Source organism: Marmota flaviventris, chromosome 14 (assembly GCF_047511675.1).
Source record: "Marmota flaviventris isolate mMarFla1 chromosome 14, mMarFla1.hap1, whole genome shotgun sequence".
NCBI lineage: Eukaryota > Metazoa > Chordata > Mammalia > Rodentia > Sciuridae > Marmota > Marmota flaviventris.
The window spans coordinates 83,981,905-84,001,272 of record NC_092511.1 but is presented as its reverse complement, the minus strand read 5'-3'; the positions used below and the strand labels follow the sequence as shown (position 1 = coordinate 84,001,272).

The 19,368-nt window shown below is 51.4% G+C and overlaps 1 protein-coding gene across 1 annotated transcript; it reads left to right on the top strand.

The window, feature by feature from the left end:
* The first annotated feature begins 1,815 nt into the window (after positions 1-1,815).
* Positions 1,816-19,102, top strand: LOC114105560 (putative speedy protein E7). Its single transcript, XM_071601262.1, has 8 exons — positions 1,816-1,861; positions 2,048-2,173; positions 16,314-16,415; positions 16,584-16,778; positions 17,880-17,938; positions 18,202-18,287; positions 18,766-18,940; positions 19,043-19,102. Exons 1-8 carry the CDS (start codon positions 1,816-1,818, stop codon positions 19,100-19,102), a joined length of 849 nt encoding a protein of 282 aa, XP_071457363.1.
* The last annotated feature ends 266 nt before the right edge of the window (positions 19,103-19,368 follow it).

The window sequence follows — 19,368 nt, the reverse complement described above, 5'->3', positions numbered from 1 at the left end:
ACTTTCACTCACAACATTCTTCATCAACATTAGCATTTGTCTAATAGACTCCTTGGGCAGGACGCAGTAGCACACGCCTGTAATCCCAGCAGCTCAGGGGAGGCTGAGGCAGGAGGATCGAGAGTTCAAAGCCAGCCTCAGCAATTTAGTGAGGTACCAAGCAACTCAGTGAGAACTTGACTCTAAATAAAATACAAAGTAGGGCTGGGGATGTGGCTCAGTGGCTGAATGCCTGATTTCAATCCCCAGCACCCTCCAAAAAAAAGTCTCCTTCGACCTTGGCAACAGCTATGTGAGGTGGGTCTATTATTCTGGGTTTAGGTGAGAAAACTTAGGCACAGCATGGTCGGCTCACTGGGTCTGAACGGTTTTCTGACACACAGGGAACTGAGCCTCAGTCAGGGCTTGCTGGGAACTGTACCATCACTGGTCTCTATTTCATCCACGTTTGTCAAAGCAAACTCACCATCATACGGATAACCAAGAGGTCTCCTAATAATTAGGAAGATCCTGCTTAAAAGTTCCCCAGAAGATGCGCAGCCCCAATGTCCCAGGCACTGCTTCATCTCCTGGCTTTTCTTGGGGAATATGGGCAACTGCCTTCTAGACCCCAGGCAGAAAGACCCGCGAGGGCTTCATCACCTGCCTTGGTCCGAATGCTGACAAGCATGTGGATGTGCTCAAACCAAATCTTACTGCAGTAAGATTTGCCACCACTGAGGATATTCACCTTCGGAGCCCCTTCACAGAATTTTGAGTAATAATGGGAGCAAATATATAAAATCTCCAAGTGTGACCACTCCAAACAGGATTACACCATTCTGAAAGGTACATTTTTTAAAAATCAGTGGTATCCTATTTAGAGCCACACCTGAAACTTAGGAAAAGAATTCATTGGCATGGCAACCCCCCCAGAGACAGACCCATCCCTCAGGAAGAAGATTCCAGAAACTGGGCATTCTCCTCGCTCTTTCTAGTGGACCCTGTAATCTGTTCTAGTCTGTCTTGAAGAGAAAGGAAGAAAAACTTCATGCAAATCCTATAGCACCCGCCCTCATGTCCCGCTTGGAGGCTGGTGTCTGCCCTCAGGCTGGTGTGAGGCAGAGCTGCCCTGTCCTCCTCCCAGAGGCAACGCGACTGAGGCAGGAGCCTGCTGTGCAGTAGCTGCATAGAGAGCTGGGGGACACCAAAGTAGAGCGCAGGTGTCAGAAGGATCATCTGGCTCATTTCTGGGCTCCTTGCAGAGATTTTGCCTGCAGTCCACGGCCTGCCTATGGTGGAGATTTAAAAATCATACCCACATGCACTTATTTACACTTTGTACTGGGTAGAGCTCTCTGGTGCCATTTTCATATGAGATGCTACAGCTAAACCCTATGGGCTGCAGGACGGGTCCTGTTACAGCCAGGAAGAGAGCAAGGGAGAGGGTTTGGGCCCTCTGCCCAAGGCATGGCGGAATGGGGATGGAAATTCCATTTCCTGGCACATTCTCATACATATCACAGGGTATTAAGTCCCACATGAAAGAAAGAGAGAAGTTAAAGTCCACAGGAAATTGGAAGATAGGACTAATAAAAGGGTCTTATACCTAATCTCCCTCCTGACAATTTTCTTTGTGTTTGACTTTTAAAGAAATCTGGAGGTGGGGGCCTGGGAGTGGAAGGAAGGGGTGGCTTCAGGGGGATAAGAGGAGGGGAAGAAAGTGTGTGTAGGGAAAGGACAGAGAAAAGTGCCTCCTGCTTCTCCGGCCCAGGGACTTCCTTTCTGATTTGCAAAGCTGAAGTTGGCCTCTCAGAACAGAGTCCTGGGATGAGCATGGAGATGAAGGAGCTGGAGACGGAGGATCTGGAGACGGCAATCGGTAGAACCTACCCAGCCCCCCTTGCGTCCTCATGGAGAAAGAGAACTCAGAGGTTAGGTCATGCTCCAGTCACCCCACCTGTGTGAAGCATGTGAAGACCTCGGTCTCAAGGACAGCAGGACACCTGAAGGCATTCCACAGTGCAGGCCAGCTGCAGGTCTGGCTCCTTGGTCCCTTGTTCCCCAGGTGTCTCTGCTAATGCCAGCGAATGGCTTCCTCTCAAGTCCTGGAAAATCAGCCGTCGCTGGTGCTGCTGGAACGTCAGGCAGGGCAGCGGGGAGACGTGGTGTCGGACTCCAGGGAGAGAGAAGGGTGGGCAGAAAAGCAGAGGACAGAGGCCCCTGCCCAGCAGCCCCTGGCTGGTAGTGAGAAGTGGCAGGGGTGGAGCGTGACGCTCTGGCAGGGGCAGGGGCAGAGTCTAGCAGACCTCTGGCAGGGCCTCGGGGGCACAGAGAATCCCAGAGGAGAAAGCAAACCAGCTGCACAGCCATCTGGAGACCATGCCAAGAATCGAGGGAAGCCCAGCTCCACCCTCAGCGGAGCTCCTGTTCATCCACCAAATGTTTATTGAAAGCCTACTCTGTGCCAGCCCCGTGGGCAGAGCAGCACGACATCCCACTCAGCTTCCAGGACAGTAGAGGATGCAGACAGTGAGCAAGTGGCCAGAGTAGAAAGCACCATAATGAAACATGAGGCAGTGCAGCTGCTGCAGGGCGTCCAAGGCGGGCAGCCCGGGAGGCTTTCCTGGGGAGGTGAAATGTGTGGGCGCTATCCAGGTGACGCAGGCAAGAGGAGCACTCCAAGCAGAGCGAGGCGTCTTCAGAAGCCCTGGGCACAGGGACTCTGCTCCTGGGCACTGAGGAGTCAGTCAGAGAGAGTAGGGGATGATGGCTGGCAGTGGCCTTCTCCATTAAAGATGTCACCTCGACCTCCAGCAAGGGGACTCACTGCACACACCATCAGATATGAGAGTTCTGAAGATTGCTCTGGCTCTGGGTGGAGAATGGCCTGGGGCGTGCATGACAGGATGAGGGAGACAAGTGGAAGTTCTACTTGGGTCACCCAGGGAAAGGTCACTACCCCTGGGATGGGCCGGTGTAGCCCGCAGGAGGGAGAAGCGAGCAGCTCCAGAGTGTAGGAGCTAAGGGAGCCTGAGGGTGGGGTGGAGATGAGGAGGACAGGAGGACAGCGGCAGGGCAGCCCCGGGAGGCTGGTGGAGACTGCCCTGCAAGCTGCACAGTCTTGGACAAACGCAGCACAAGAGGTACGCGGCCACTCAGGAGCGGCCAGGGGCATGGAATTGGGTGTCCTCAGTGGGTGAGAAAGGATACACGGAGACAGAGACAGGAATGAAATTGAACAGGAAGAGAGTGTAGCCATAGGACACAGCAGACCAGCCCCAAGGATGCCCTGTGTCATGGTCAGGAGGTGGAGAGAGCCAGGAAGGAACGGGAGCTTGGTCCATGTTCTGTTGCTGTAGCGAAATGCCTAGTTTTGTGACTTATAAAAGAAAGAGGTTTCTTCCGCTCAGTTTTGGAGGCTGAAAGTCCAAATTCAGCAGCACCAACAATCTGGCCCCTGTGAGTGCCTCATGGCAGATGGCATCAGAATGGCAGGTACAGAGGGATGGCATGGATCACTGGACACCACAGGGAGGCAGAGAGCCAGAGCCAGGCCAGCTCTTCTGTGACCCGTGCTCTCAGGGGAACTATCCGAGTCCCATGAGAGCGACATCAACCTCTACGGAAGGCACCAGAAAACTCCTCATTGGTGCTTCTCTTGCGTCTCATAGAGAGTTGCTCTCACCCCAGAATCCCACCTTCTGAGTCCACTGAGCATTTTCTTTTGGTTAATTGGTACTCGTATGAATCCTGAGTAGCTGTCCTTCATTTATGCACACACTACATGAGTGCCAGACACCACTCTACGCAGGCAGGAGACATCCACGAACGAAAGCAGACCCACACCACCAGGGAGCATGTACTCCACTCCGTAAGTGGACAGAGCGTGAACTTCAGCATGCTGGATGGCGGAGGGTGACAAGGGCCATAGGGAAGGAAAGACACAGTGGCCAAGGAGGATTCGGACGCCAGCGGAAAGGGGAGGCAGGTACAGCTCAACCTGACAGGGCGGTCGGCGTTGGCCACACGGAGCACACAGGACTCATTGGCAACTGGACCTCTCCTTCTCTCTCCAACAGGCAGAGCAGAGTAGGAAGGTCCAGGGGCAGCCAGAAGATTCCACCCCAGGATGCATTAGGAGCCCATCCACAAAGCAGGGCATAAAACTCAGGTGAACGGGAAGCTCTCCAGATGCCAGCCTGACTTCAAGCCAGACGTGACCATGGAGAAACAAGAAGCCCACAGGGCAGGTCTCTGTAGGCCAGGCTGTGGGGCCTGAGGGCAAACCCACAGTGGCACCCAGCCTGGGGACAGACCTGCCAGCCAGGCCAGGTAGGCAGCAGCAGAAGCAGCCTCTGACCACAGGCAAGCACAGTGACGAAGGAAGAGGGACAGCTGTTCACCGCCAAGGTGGCACCTTGGCCTGGGACAGAAAAGGAAAAACCCCGTGGGTTCCAATTCTCTTTCTGGAAATTTCTCATGGATACAAAAAGGGAGATTCCGCTTCCAAGGAGAAGCCAGCTCCTGCGAATGGACTTGTGTCTCCCGACCATGTCGGTCCCTCCCTGGCCATCAAGCTGCCCTCACAGGGCCTGCGGGGCAGCAGGGGAAGACAAGAGGAGAGACGGTGGCCGAGGAGATGGCAGAGGGGAAGAGGCATGGAGCACGGAGTGCAGAGAAGGAAGCAGCCACGGGTCTGCTGAGTCACCATCTGGGCCCCTCCTCCAGGCCCCATGATGTGTGCCAAGGGACAGGAACCCAGGCAGAAGGGCTTCTTGTGGGGGAGGGGGGTGGACAGGCAAACCCTGGTCATGAGATGGGACTGCAGGTGGCACCAGGGTCCTTTGGGCTGACGTCCTGGGACCCTACAGGACAGTGTGAGTTCTCTCTCCTTTTCGGGGCAGCCACCAGCTTCCCCTGCCCAGCTGCAGGGACCCTGCCCCCAGGTCCTCACATCCACAGAGACAGCAGGGTAGGTGGGGGCTGCTGTCGCTCCCCCCCCCACTCCCTCAGGCCACTGAAAGGTCACATTCGGCCCTTCTCAAGAGCCTTCCACATGTGAAATCACACATTACCCACTGGCTCCATAGCCAGGTTATGGGGGTGAGAACAGCGGCCTGCACCCCAGCTTGGCCATCTCGATGCCTGCAGTCCCTCGTGGCCTGTTCCTGGTTCCTCCCAGGAAGAGGTATGATCCCCTCACAGACCCTGATGTGCTCTGGGCCACCTCCTCCACCCTCACCTCCCACCTTCCCTTCATTCCCCACCCACCACAGAATCTGAGCACCCCCATGTCCCATCCTGTGTCTGCACCAGCCTGCGTCACCTGAACGCCTGTCATGGTGCCAGCCGCTCCCACTCCTCTCCACCCACGCGCCGTCCCTTCCTGGGCATCACCAGAGACCCTCACGGGGAACCGCGATCCGTCCCTTGTGTGCCTGTCGTGTTTGTTTTTGTTTGTCCTGATGTTTAAGAACTTAGCAGGCAGGCACTGAACTCAACTCGTGCACGTAAACCCAGGCACTTAACTGATCACAATGAAAATCAACAGGAAAATAATAAGAAAATGAAAACTAATCCCAATTCCTTGAGCAAGGGTTTTCTCCCTTTAAACAAACAGAGTGCCAAATAGGGAGAGCCGACCTCCAGCCATGTCGGGGCTCAGCAGCAGCCAAGGAGAAAGCAATTGCTATTTCACAGCAATGCCCTGGCCAGAGCATTTAGCAGCCACTCTGTGGTCCCACGTGTGGACCTGTGGTATGCAGAGCCCCCAATGCTGTTTCTGCAGAGACACTGGTTTCACGGCCCAGCATGTGTACACGGGGATTGGGGCTCAAGCACAGCCCACTCTCCCCTTGGGCGTCATTGTATTAGGGTTCTCTAGAGGCCAGAGTCAACAGGGGGAATATGCAGGTGTGACTTTAAGGGGGGTTATTAAGTGGACTCACAACCAGAAGCTGGGAGTCCCATGATGGCCGTCTGCAGGCGGGGGAGCCGGAGGAACCAAGAGCTGCTCGGTCCAAGAAGCTGGAGCCTCAGAACAAGAAGGAGCAATGACCCCCAGTCCCAGGTAGAGGCCCTGGAACTCCCTGGAGAGTCGCCCTGCACGGTCTACTCTGGAAGAGGGAAGGAGCTAGAGTCTGACTCAGGTCCTCAGGTGACCACAGCAGCAGTCAGCACCCACTCCAGAGACTGGAGCTGGCGTCTGCTGCCACTGCCTTGTTCCTCCACCCTTTGTTCTGTCCACAGCCAGAAGCTCTTAACCTTGGGCATCTCTTAGTCCAATCACGTTGACGATTCACATTAACCATCACAATCATCTACCCAACAAGCCTACAGATGTGACCACAGACCACTAGCAGGAGCTGAAAATGCCTCCCACCTCCCTGGGAGAGGAACAGCCCGATGTGGACCAGCCTCCACGCAGGTGTTCGAGCTTCTAATCAACTGCTCTGTGTACACCGCTCATCCTGTCCAGTTAGGACATTTTCAATTCCTCACGCTTAGGCAACTGTTAACTCCTTCAAAACACTCTTCCATGCATTTTGGAGGTAGTTCCTCAAAATCCCATGGAACAGCTAGGCACCTGGCTTACTTTGCATTCACATAAATAATATTTCCACGTGTTAACCACTTCAGTTGGTGACATTGTCACAACAATTGTAAAGTAAAACTCCCTAAGCACATAAGTCCTGTGAATCAATTTACACTGTCCACTGTCTGGAAAGTTTCTTCACAGCATCAAGGACGTCCACGGGCTGCCATTCAGACCTCTCCCCTCCAGGGGGCACTCCAAGCCAACCCCAGCCTTTCCCCAGCAGCCTTGCATCTAACAGCCTTGGCTGGCGAAGGCCTTGCGGGTAAGATGCACATCAGCCAGGCCTACCAACAACCTTGTGAGGAAAGGAGGCCACTCCCTTATGGATAAGGAAATGGGGTTTAGCGGTGCTGGCAGGGAACCAAGGATTCCTGAATTCCTAGTGTTATTATAATGACACCCTGGAGGAACTGCATGTTGAGTGACACTTTCTCCTACTTGTACTCCAGTCCTCAAAGCCCTTCTACCATGATGAGGGGACTGCTTTTCTTTCTCTCCCTCAGACCTATAAGTGGAGAAGTACATGAGACCTTGGCTGTACCACTGTGTGTTCCTTCCCTGGCCAGGACATCCAGCAGGACTGCAGAGGGTCCCAGAAAAAGAAAGGTCTGTGGACCTAGAGATCCTCAGGCAGCTTGCTTGCTGGGGGCATTTCTAGGCCTCCTTGAGGGAAGAGGAAACTACTATTTCCAACGGAAAGAGTCAAGGAGCAAGGGGAGTCTGTGTAAATCACATGTCGTCACTGTGACAGAACACCTGAGATAATCTAATTATAAGGAGAAAAGGTTTGTTTTGGCTCACAGTTTCAGAGGTTTCAGTCCATGATTGCTTGGTCCTGTTGCGTTGGGCCTGTGATGGCACAGCACATCAAGGCAGGAACATAGGGAAGATGAGTTCTGCTCACCTCATGGCAGCTGGAAAACAAAGAGAGATGTAAAGAAATAAATAAAGGGAGACACAGAGACAAGGTGCAGAGGCAGGGAAGGTGGCAGAGTGGCCCTTTGTCCAAGCAGCCATGTTTATTTATACCAATAGGTTCCATTAGGTCATTGATACCATAACCACATTATTGTTTAGAGTATTCTGCAGTTACATTTCACAGTTACAATATGCAGTATCAGGAGCTTTGTGCAGCTCTCAAGGAGGTCCACTGTCTGAAGTTACTGTTAGGAGCACCGAAGCTTGGGGAAACATGGTAGTTACCAAGCAAGCAAGTTCCTTTAACCCAGAAGCTATGTGCCTAAGACTAAGGTTGACGCTGATAAGACTCTAGCATGGAGGGCATTGCCATAGCAACCGGGCATCCTATGCCTTTGCGCAAGCATGCCACAGCCCTGAAGTCATCCGGGACCCCAATCCCAAACACAGAACCCCTACAGACAGAGGAAAAATGGGCCAGGCTCCCAATATTCCCTTTGAGAGCACACCACTGGTGACCCCTTCCTTCCATGAGGCCCATGCTCACTACCTTCCAATAGCAGCTGGGGACTGGAGACCAAGCTTTCAACACATGGATCTTTAGGGACACTCAAATCCCAACTGTAACACTCTCTGGCCCAGACTCTCCCCACCACCCCAGACTGCCATGCCACCTCACAGGCCCACGGCCCCCAGTGAGCCTCGCCTCCTTGTGCCTCTGCGAGTCCCTCCCCATGGCTCTAGACATGGCCATGTTCTTCTTTTTCCATCCATTTACTTTTAACTCACCTGTGTCTTTGTATTTAAAGTGTGTTTTCTGTAAACGGCGTACCGCAGCTAGGCTGGCAATCTCCACCTTGAACTTACATCCAGCCACTGAATGTAGAACGTGGACAACGTGGTGGCCCATCCCCAGCCTCTTGGGCTACAGCGAGTGATTCTGGACTTGGCCTTTGCTGGGGTGTGGGAGTCACACATAGCTCCTATTCCCCAAAACCCGGCAGCACGGGAATGCACAGGCTGCGGCACGCAGACTGCCGACCAGCCCTGCTCGGTCACCTTCCCAGCAACGCTGCAGGGACAGACAGGGAGAGAGCTGTTGGGCTGAGGGGCAAATCCTTGCATTTGGACTTTCCAGACCCTAATGTCGCCCCAGCCCAGGCTGCTCCTTCTCAGTTCACACAGCATCCTGTCTGTGGGCAGCGGCCGCACTTGCCCCGAGTCCCAGGCTCACTGCTCACCTGCAGAGGGTGTGTCCTCCACGACTGTTCATCAGAGCTTCTCACATCCACCAATCTTCGAAATCCCCAGGAAATGCACGGCTTTTACTCTAAAGCTTTGCCACTGTAACTGTCACTAAGGAAAGGACTCTCATCTTTAGGCTACCTGCTGACCAGAGCAGCCCATCCCTTTGCTTATGCCACAGAGACTTGTGCTTCTCTTACATATAGCCAAGCCCAACTGAAAGGTTCAGAATGTAGGAAAGTCAAGTACATCTCATCCTGAACCAACTGCTGGCCATCTGCAGTCAGAGGTGATGACTGTGCATGTTTTAGAAATTGAATCTGAAAACATTCATATCACCTCCAAGACCTCCTTATCATTCATCCTCTAACTTCAGAGAAAATCTGTGCATTGTACCTAGGAATCATGTCTCCTTTGAATTAAAATATATATGAATTTCTAAGCTGTCTAGGCAGATATTTTGCAAGTTATGGCAAAGTTCCCTAAGCTCATTCATTTCTTTGCATCTCAGTTTCTACAAATAAAACCATTTGCTATTGAAGTGAGGTGATAATATCTCACTAATATAGGGTCACCTCATCTTGCTGACCCAGCAGGTGGATCCCATAGTTTACCTTGAGAGATTTGAAAGTACCTGGCACAACATAAGTGTTTTACAACTCTAGGGTTTAATTCTGATTTTCTCCAAATGGTCACAAAAGCTTTCTAATTCACAGATACTTCTCTCACCCTTGGCACACAACTGAGACCTCGACCAAAGTCTGCATGAAATGTGGACCTTCCTGAAAGACACCTGCTCTCTGCTGGTAGGAGAGGGGTACCAGGGGTCTGGGGAGAAACTGCCCTTCAGCATCATTGTACAGAGCAGGGCTCAGTGGATGCAGCCCCAGGACTGCAGAGGAAATAACTATCCCCATGGCATCAGGGCCCATTGGGGAGCAATGGGCCTGCAGAAGTCAGGTGTCCTGTCAACTCCAGAAGGGGACCAAACTGCAGGTCACTCAGCCAAAGCAACAGCACAGGGAGAAAGAGCCACTAGCCCCATGCAATTAAGAGGACAAGATGCTCTGTGAGCACAGGGCCATGGAGCAGAAACCAAGTTGAACTTCCATTTTGTCCAGGTTTGACCAGGGAAGGAAGGAAGGAAGCCTAGAGGGATGGAAGTGTGACACAGCTCCATTCTCTCCTCTCCCCAACCCCCTTTTTATTATTGTTGTAACCTTTTCATTTTGAAACCACTGTAAATTGACATGTAGTTAGTTTTAGGAGATGCAGAGAAGTCCCTCATGCTCTTCCCCAGTGGTAATGACCCACTGACTATATAGCACATTGACCCCAGCAGGAGAGGTATGACCCAAGTCTGAGCCCAAACACTGCCACTGATCAGACCGTTCATGTCATTTATATTTCACCACTTTTACATGCACTTTGTGTGGGGGGTGGGGGACGCACGCAGTTTTATTACATGTGGCGTGACACGACCACCCGACACATAACATGTCTGTCACCAGGATTCCCATGCTCTCTTACAGCCACAGCTCCTCCCTCCCAGCCCTTCCCCCCGAACTGGCAACTACTAATCTGCTCTCCCTCTGCGTGGTTTCCCACTTTATTAAAGCTACCTAAGTGGAGTCATGCAGTGTGGAACCCTCGATTCTGATTTACGGAGCTGAGTGCCTTGAGGTCCACCCAAAACATGGTTTTGGTTTTTAATTGCAGAACCATATTCCATGCTTTCCTTCAAAAAAAAAAAGAAAAGAAAAGTGCCGTATCCTCTGAATGTTGCCATGTACCTCAACTCTCACCATCGCTGGGAATAACAGCACACACTGGAGGGGAAAGAAAGCAGGCATGAAGCTGCCACACACTCTCCGTTTGCATTTTTCTTCCTGATTTGCTGATGCTTACTTTTAATTCAATTAATAGTTTTTAAAATTATTTTTAATTTTTATTTTCAGGGCAACCTCTTCCTCTGTTGAATGAAGTTTAAACAATGGCTAAATGGAAATTCAGATTTCTTCCTGACTCTTCTGGTCACTGGCAAGATGGAGTAAATGAACTTCTGTCTGTCTGTCCCTCATACAAGAAACACAAAAATGGACAGAAGCCTTAATGAGGACCAGGACATGAGAGATGACACAGTCCTAAGTCCTCTGGTCCCCAGTCCAGATTCGGTGCTGGAGAAGCCAGCAACCTGGAAATTATGCCAACAAGTAACACAGAAGAGCCCCCAGAGGAGCTGCTCTGGCTGGCCAGGTCAGGAAAGGCCAATGCATCCAGGCAGAAAACTTCCATCTGTGACCTTGTCTGATGATCACCCCAGCCAACCAAACACCAGGAAACGGAAAGGTGGCCGCAGCACAGAGGCTGGGTGGAGAAGCGGGGCTCCCACCCCGCTGGTTTAACATGGCGCCCTGACTGCCCAGTCTCCCCTGGGTGGTGTTAGACAAGGCGAGTGAGATCCAGGAGCTCATCCGTGCCCAGCCTCTGCAGGAAGGGTGGATGCTGCATGGAGACCCTGAGGCCCAGCCCCCACCAGCAGCAAGGAGGCGTCCCCTCACAGTCAGTGTGACAGAGCCAAATGGAGCAGATGGACTCCCACTCTGGCTTGGCCAGAACAAGGCAAGGCCCTCCTTCTGCTGACAGTGTCAGAGAACATCTGCTAAGACAGAAGATCTTCAGAGAGCAATTAAGAACACGCCTGAAACAAGTGAAAGAAGAAAAGCATTCAAAATAACCAGATGAAACTCATATCAGAGGAACAGGCTTCAGGAACAAAAGAGATGAAGGGCTGTGCCTGGTGACACACACCTGTAATCCTAGTGACTCGGAAGGCTGAGACAGGAGGATGGTGAGTTCAAAGCCAGCCTCAACAATGCAAGGCCCTAAGCAACTCAGTGAGACCCTGTCTCTAAATAAAATACAAAATAGGGCTGGGGATGTGGCTCAGTGGTCGAGTGCCCCTGAGTTCAATCCCTAGAACCAAAAAGGAAAAAAAAAGAGAGAGAGAGAGAGAGAGAGATAAAGAGAGCTATAAATTCCACCACTTCTCATAATAGAAAAACTTTAGAAGCCATACAATATCTATGTCCAAAAGATAGATAAATGATAGAGTGAAACAAAAGAACAGTAAAAATGAAAGACAGCAGCATGTTGGACATCAGTAACAGAATATTGGGTAAATAATGCAACTCTCAAAAAGTACACATTGTTTCATGTTCCTCAAATAATCTGGAATTAAAGAACCTACATCCAAGATATCGTCTGAGCATGCACAGATATGTCATACGACAACAGGATTCAGAAGCTCAGCCAAAGCCCATTTTGTTTTCCAGGGCCCTCTTCGAGGGTTTGCATGTTGATGCACTGTTAATAATAATAAGGTTAAGATTAATCAATATTTTTGTGCTTCACATTCTAAAATTAAATTAAATTTTCTGCAGATACTTTTTTGTTTGTTTTTGGTTCTAGGGGTTGAACCCAGATATACTTAACCACTGAACCCCATTCCCAACCCTTTTTGTATTTTATTTAGAGACAGGTATCACTGAGGTGCTTAGTGCCTTGCTTTTGCTGAGGCTGGCAAGTTCAAAGCCAGCCTCTGGGATTACAGGTGTGCATCACCAAACCTGGCTGCAGATACTATTTTAACTCAACAAATTTTTAAAAATTTAACCATACAGAGTATTTTTAGACCAGAATGGATGCGTCAATTCTCAATGAAATATTAACAAATCAAATACAGCAATATATAAAAAGAATTATACACCATGACTCAAGAAGAATTTATTCCAGAAATGCAAGTCTTGTTCCACATTTAAAAATCAATACCTGCAACTCACAGTATCAATAAGCTAAAGAAGAAAACTCATTTGTTCCCATCAACTGATGCAGAAAAAAATAATTGAAAAAAACTAATTTCATGATAAAAACACTCAGATGGAGAGACAAAGCATGAAAAAGAAGAGAGTGAGAGGAATAGATCTACTCTATACTCAGCATAATACACCATGATAGTGTGGTATTAGCAGAGGGGTAGTCACAGAATATAGTTAGCAGAACATAATACGGAACCCAGAAATAGAAACACAACATTCAACAAAGGCACAAAAGCAATCCAACCAAGCAAAAACCCCTTTTAATAAACGATGGTGGAGCAATGTCCCATTAACGAATAAAATGAAACTCAACCTAAACTTCACATCTCACATCTCACACAAACTTCACACATTCAAGTCAAAGCTGATTACAGACTTAAGTGTAAATTTAAAACTATACATTTTTTAGAAAATAAAATATAGGATAAATCTATCAACCTAAGTCTTGGTGACAAGTTCTTAGACTTAATACCAAAGACCCATTCCAAACAAGGAGAAAATGATAACTAAGCTGTTTTTAATTTAAACATTATTTAAGTGCTAACAAAATTTAAACATTTGGCTTTGTGAAAGACTTTGGAAGAGAAAAAAATATAAAGGCTAACAGAAAATATTTGTAAACCACATATCTGACAGAGGACTTGCAACTAGAATATATAAAGAGCTCTCGAAAGTCAAAAGAAGGAAAATTTTTCAATTTAAAAAGATATAAACAGACACTTCACCAAAATGACACACAGATGACAAAAAACACATGAAAAGGTACTCAACCTCATTAACTTAGGGAAATGCTGATCAAACCACAGGGATATGTGGCTAAAATAGCGGTCACATAAGCACTGCCCATCAGAGACTGGTGGGCACGTGAGATGGGAGGGTGCTCTAGAACACAGACGCCAGGTTCTTACAAAACCAAACGTGCTCAGGCGTGGTTTGATCTAGAAGGTCCTCCCAAGGCCCCTGTGTTAAAGGTTTGGTCCCCAGTGCTGGTGCTATTGGGAAGTGGTGGAACTTTTAAGAGGTAGAACTATTGCAGGTCTGGGTCACTAGCAGCATGTCCTTGAAAGGAATTAGGGTCTTTTCCTCTCTTTTTTGCTTCCTGGCCAAGCAGCTTACTGTGCCATATGCTCCCTGCCAAGATATGCTGCCTCACCCCAACAATAGGGCCAATAAAACATAAACTAAAACCTCCAAAACTGTGAACCAAAATTAAACCTTTTATTTATTTATTTAGACGCTGAGGATTGAACCCAGGACCTCATACATTCTAGGCAAGTTAGGCAAGTGCTCTATCACTTAGCCACACCCATAACTGCCTTTCTTCTTTTTAAATTGATAGCTTCAGGTATTTTGTTACAGTAACAGAAAGTTGACTAACTCATGTAGTTACCACCCTGGAGTGCTGCTTAGCTGTAAAAAGGAATTGACTGTTGATTCAGGCAACTTGGAAGGATTTATGGAAAATACTGCCTGGTTCCAGTTATATACTTTATATATATAATTTTTTATGTGTGTGGTGCTGGGGATTGACCCCAGGCACTCTACCAACTGAGCTATATCCCCAATCCTCAGCCCCAATTATATAATATTCTTGAGATAACAAAATTATAGAGTTGAATAAGAGATTGGTGGTTGCCAGGGACTGGGGAGAAGGGAATGCTATAAAAGGGAAGCATGAAGGATCCTCATAATAGAACTGTGATCCTGATGGAGGTCACACAAGTGTGCACAGGAGGTAAAACTGCACAGAACTGAGTACATAATCATAAGCAACTGCATTTAAATCTGGTGAAATCTGAATGAGGTTGGTGGATTGTACCAATCTCAATGTTCTGTGGTGAGATTCCACTATGGGTCTACAAGTTGTTACCATTAGGGAAAATTTGGTGAAGCAGAGTCAGGATCTCTGTGAATTTTTGTTGCTTGTGACTCTTTATCTCAGGACAAGGACAATATAAAAGTTTAAACTTTTTTCATTTTAATATGATAATAGCTGAACACAATAAAAAACGACTTTTTATTACAGATGAGGGATCAGTCCACTCTCAATGTGGGGCTGTCTCAGTCCCCGATGTGTGGACGTATCCTTTCACCTGGAACCATGAATGGACTTGAACACAGGACAAGGCCTTAAGTGGAAGTGGAGCTGGGATGTCAGGAGGTGACCCCAGTGTCCAGACCAGGACATGCCATTCCCTGGAGGTCTGTGGGCTTCTCCTGTGTGTGCAGCTCCTGGTAGAATGCATGAGGTCATCAGTGGTCAGGACAAGGGTTCCGGAATCTTGGAAGCCACTGGATCCTGAACGCTTGGCTATGGCCAGTGCTCTTTCCACACTGTCTGGTGAGCATGGACTCAGCCCTGGGCCTTGGTCTGGAGAGAGCGTGACCTTGCTCTCACAGGGAGGGTGTCACTCTTCCTCTTCTGGGCGGTCCCCGCACTGAGCTGTGCTCCTCTGAGGCATCCCAGGGAAGAAGGGGGCATGGCTCTGAACGTCAGATGAATGGCAGGGGTGAAGCAGGACACAGTAGGCCTCAAGTCAGGAGGGAGAGAGAACAGGAGGGAGTGTGGGCAGGAGGTGAGCCAAGTGAAGCTGGAGGAAGGAGGCCCAGAGGAACTTGGCCACCATGGCAGCCTCGAGGGCCTCGGGAGCTCGGCACAGTGGCAGGGGCCACTCTGGCATCGTTTGGAGCCAGCCTCAATTGCCTGTGAAGTGGCAGTTGTTTCCAAGGACTTGTACATAGAGCTGGTGACAAAGGAAACAAGTATGTGTGTCGCCCAGCTTGACCCTATGGGAACACGCCTGGCACTCACTGCCACTCTTCCCTTCAGCTGAGACGTGAGTGCTCATGGCAGATCCCAAGAGCTCTGGCCATGGTCAAGGGACAAACCCAGATAAATTGAGTCATGGTCCTTCATCCACAAATCAGGTGAATTGTAACAGTTGTCTCACACTTTATAAGGATGGAATGAGGTATTTCTTAGTGCACAGATCAGCATCTAAAGTTTAACAAGTAACCAATAATTGTTAGCTACCATTACTACAATTTAAATGATTATGGTCTCCCAAGAAGCAGGTCAAGCAGAAGGAAGATTCTGGTTGGAATCAGACGGGGTCCCTTACATGCTTCTGTCCCAAGGGAAGACAGGGTTCCTGTGAGGTCCACACCAGCTGCCTCCGAGCTCCAAACCAAAAGAACCACAGGAAGGGTCAGAAGCGCAGCAGTCATGGATGGGGAGGCAGGTGTGTGTGGCCAGTAGCCCCTTTGCCCCTGATCTCTGGATGGATGAATGACAGACACCTTGGTCCCAGCCCGGTGGGGATTCTCTTGACTCGCTTCTCTTGACTCGCCTGAGCCAGGCTCTGCAAGGGCATGGCAAGGGGGCGTCAGGGAGAACCAGGTGGTCACTTCCTGTTGGCTTTTGTAGCTATGAGAGACAAACGACGGGATAACTGTCTCCACAGAGGTGTTACCCAGGCCAAATGGCCCCCAGGATGAGGCCCCAGAGTGCAACCCTGGCCTGCTGACAAAAGGTGAACAACTAGCTCCTGCTCTTATAGAGAAAGGTAAAGGGGACAGTGGCCATTCCTGCCTTATGCTGCTAGGTGTCATCTGCAAGTTCCTTAAGGCAGGTGACAGGCAGGAGCCCAGGAGTGTCCCTCCCATGGTCACAGGTTGCCCTTTCCCTGCAGCCCCACAGAACAGCAGCCCTCTGGCCTCTTCGGCAGCTGTTCCTGAGCAGAGAAGCAGGAGGAAGAAGGGCCAGAAGAAGAAGCGGGCGAATGCCAAGGCAGGTATGTCCCTGCTGGACCCTCAAGCATCCTTGACCTTAGGAAGAGCCAGTGAGCACTTGGCACCTGTCCTCCCAGGCAGGTCTTATCTTTGGGGTCAGGGGCCCGGGAGGGTGGGTGCAGGAGCTCCGGGGGCCGCAGCCCTGCTCACCCGGGGCCTGTGTTCCCCAGCCACCCAGGAGGGCAGCTCTGCCGCCTCCACAGCAGCCTCCTCAGAAGCCATTTCCCAGCTGAAGCTCTGGAGGAGGAGGGGACAGAAGAACATATGGACTGTCGACCACATTCAGGGGACAAAACTGAGGATGAACAGGAGGAGAAGGCCCAGTTACCGCCCTGAGGACCAGGAAGCCTTCTACCGACTTCTGGGTGGGTTCTCAGCTGGTGACGTGCTCAGGGTCCTTTGAAACTAAGAGTTGTAGAGAACTGGGGCTGGCCTCCCTCCTGGAGTGCAGGTGGCACTGACGTAGAGCGCCTGGTCCTGTGGAGCTGTGAGGGCGCTTCTTCCTGAGCCACAGTCCTGGGGGGCAGGAGAAGGGGCTGCAGGTTGGAGAGCCGTCCCTTGCTGGGATGGCTCAACTGCACCAGTCAGGACAGAGCGGAGGACACAGAAAACAAACCACCACCTGCAGAAGCAGGGGTCTCGGCAGTCGCCATGAGGAAGATGTTGAGAAATGCGGGTGGAAGGGAGAGGGGACTGTCAGGAAGCAGGAGGCTCAAGAAGGGCCACTTGAGAAGATGACATCGGGCCCAGAAGCAGACCCAGTGTGGCGGCTTGGGGACAACACCAAGGTCACACTGTCCCACGCAGCATCCACTAGCCACATGAGTTAAGCTTTCCAAATTCAGCTCTTCAGCCGCGCAAGCCACTGGACTTCACAGGTGTGGGCATCCTCACCATCACAGGGCTCTGGGCACAGGGCTCTTCCGAGGGCAGGGGATGGGAGAAGGCACCCCTGTGCAAGTGTCCCTGTCCTGGGCCAGGGGAAGGGTACACAGGGCCTGGTGCTCTCAGGGGAAAGCTCTAGCCACAGGAGCCCAGGGAGGGGGCAGCTCACTGCTGCAGGGAAGGAGGCCCAGCAGGCAGGGGCTGCGGCCTCTATCTTACAGTGCTCGGGGCAGGGCAGCGCAGCACCGTCACACGTGACAAAGTATCAGGGCGAGGTGTCACAGAGTTGGAGACATGTCCAAGCTTTCAGGTGGAGGTACTGTTAAGCTTTGAGAACCAGGTCAAATCTCTTCTGCCCTCATGCCCCCACTGAGGGTTCAGCAATAGTCCCACATTCACGCCCCTGCTGCCTCCAGTGGGCCAGGGGAGGGACACGCATTCTGAGGCCAGCCCTTCCTGGGGCAGGGCGGCTGCTGTCCTCCTGGAGCTGCTCACTTGGAGAGCTCCTCTGAAGGCCCCCACACAGGGGTTCCCCCATGTACACTCATCTCCAGATGGCTGCTGTCTGCTTCCCTCTGCAGAGGATCCTGTTATCCAGAGCTTCCTGGAGGCCGACATTTTCCTCAAAGTGTCTGACAAGGTACCTTCAGATCCCAAGTGAGGGGGAGAGGGTCCTCAGGGTCCCACCCCCAGGGGGCTGCCGGGGAGGCATCTTGAGTCATGTCAGGAGAAGGCCTGCAGGGGCCTGCTCTCAAGGCCAGAAAAAAGAAGGGGCACACTGCCATTCTGCCCTGCCCCTCGGCTCATTTCCACATGAGCTCCCCAGCCAGGCTCTCCCGGGTGTCTTGGCCTTCTGATGGGGAGGCAGGGCCCACTCAGGCCACTTCCCCATGTCCCCCACAGTACCTGCTGTCCATGGTGGTGGAGTACTTCGGCCGTGTTGGGCTTCCTGGACACCTCTACAACAGGGTCCACTTCTTCCTGGCTCTGTAAGCAACTCCTCAGGGCAGTGCTCCATCTGCCCAAGTCCCCGAATGGCATGTCTCCTGTCGCCCCATCAGCAAGGCTCAGTCATGCCACGTGCCCAGTTGGGGCTGTTCTTGACCACAAAGTGGTTGAGACCTCCAGGAGCCAGGTGGTCATGGGAGAAGGGAAGAGGCCCTGAGACGGTGAAAATAGCCCGAAAGCACCACCAGCTGCCCAGAGACTGAGGGAGGAAGCCCCTGAGAAACAAGGGGCAGCTAGAACAGGGTCCTCAACTGAGCACAGCACAGGCCCCAGGCTTGGAGTCAAGGGTGCCCTGGGCCCAGCAGATCCAGGTCACCCTGCAGAGAAGGCCTCTCCAGACCCTATCTCCTGGATAGGTGGTTGTCTCCTGGTCAGCTCCATTGTGACCTCTCCTGCCTGTCCTTCTGAGGCAGGGAGTTGTGGTTACGAACAGGCAAGCTTCCCATTTTCCCATGGCAGCTACATCGCCTCTGACATGGAGGAGGACAACCCTACCCCCAAGCGCAGCATCTTCCAGTTCCTGCTGGGCAAGGAGCACTGGCCCAACCTCTACAAGGAGTTCCTGAAGCTCAAGGTGGAATTCTTCCACGCCATGGGGCACCGAGCCTGGGTCACCCCAGAGCTGTGTGAGGAGGTCTGTGGGGATTGACAATCGGGGAGGCTAGGAGACAGGAGGCAACCTGGAGATGTGTGGGCGGCCGTCCTCCGGGCTCACCTCTGCGTTTTTCCCTTTCAGATCCAGGCCCAGAATCCACACCACTGGGTCTGGAGCAGGGTGCGCCAGTGCGCCCCCTAGGTTCCCAGGGCCTGGGAACAACAGGCAGGGCTGTGGAGCAGGGGCTGCAGATGGTCCAGGTGAGAGTGGGTCCTAGCTGGGGCCCCTGCAGGGGAGCCAGTCCCCCACCCCCTGCCGTGTCCCTGAGGCCACTTCCGAGGCTGGGCTGGCAGAAGCGGACGCTTTGCTGCAACCTGTCCCTGAATTTCTTCTCACATGTGAGGATAGTGAGGGCTCTGAGAACGCCTGTGGTAAAGAAAAGGTTTATATCAAAGTTCTGTGATTCC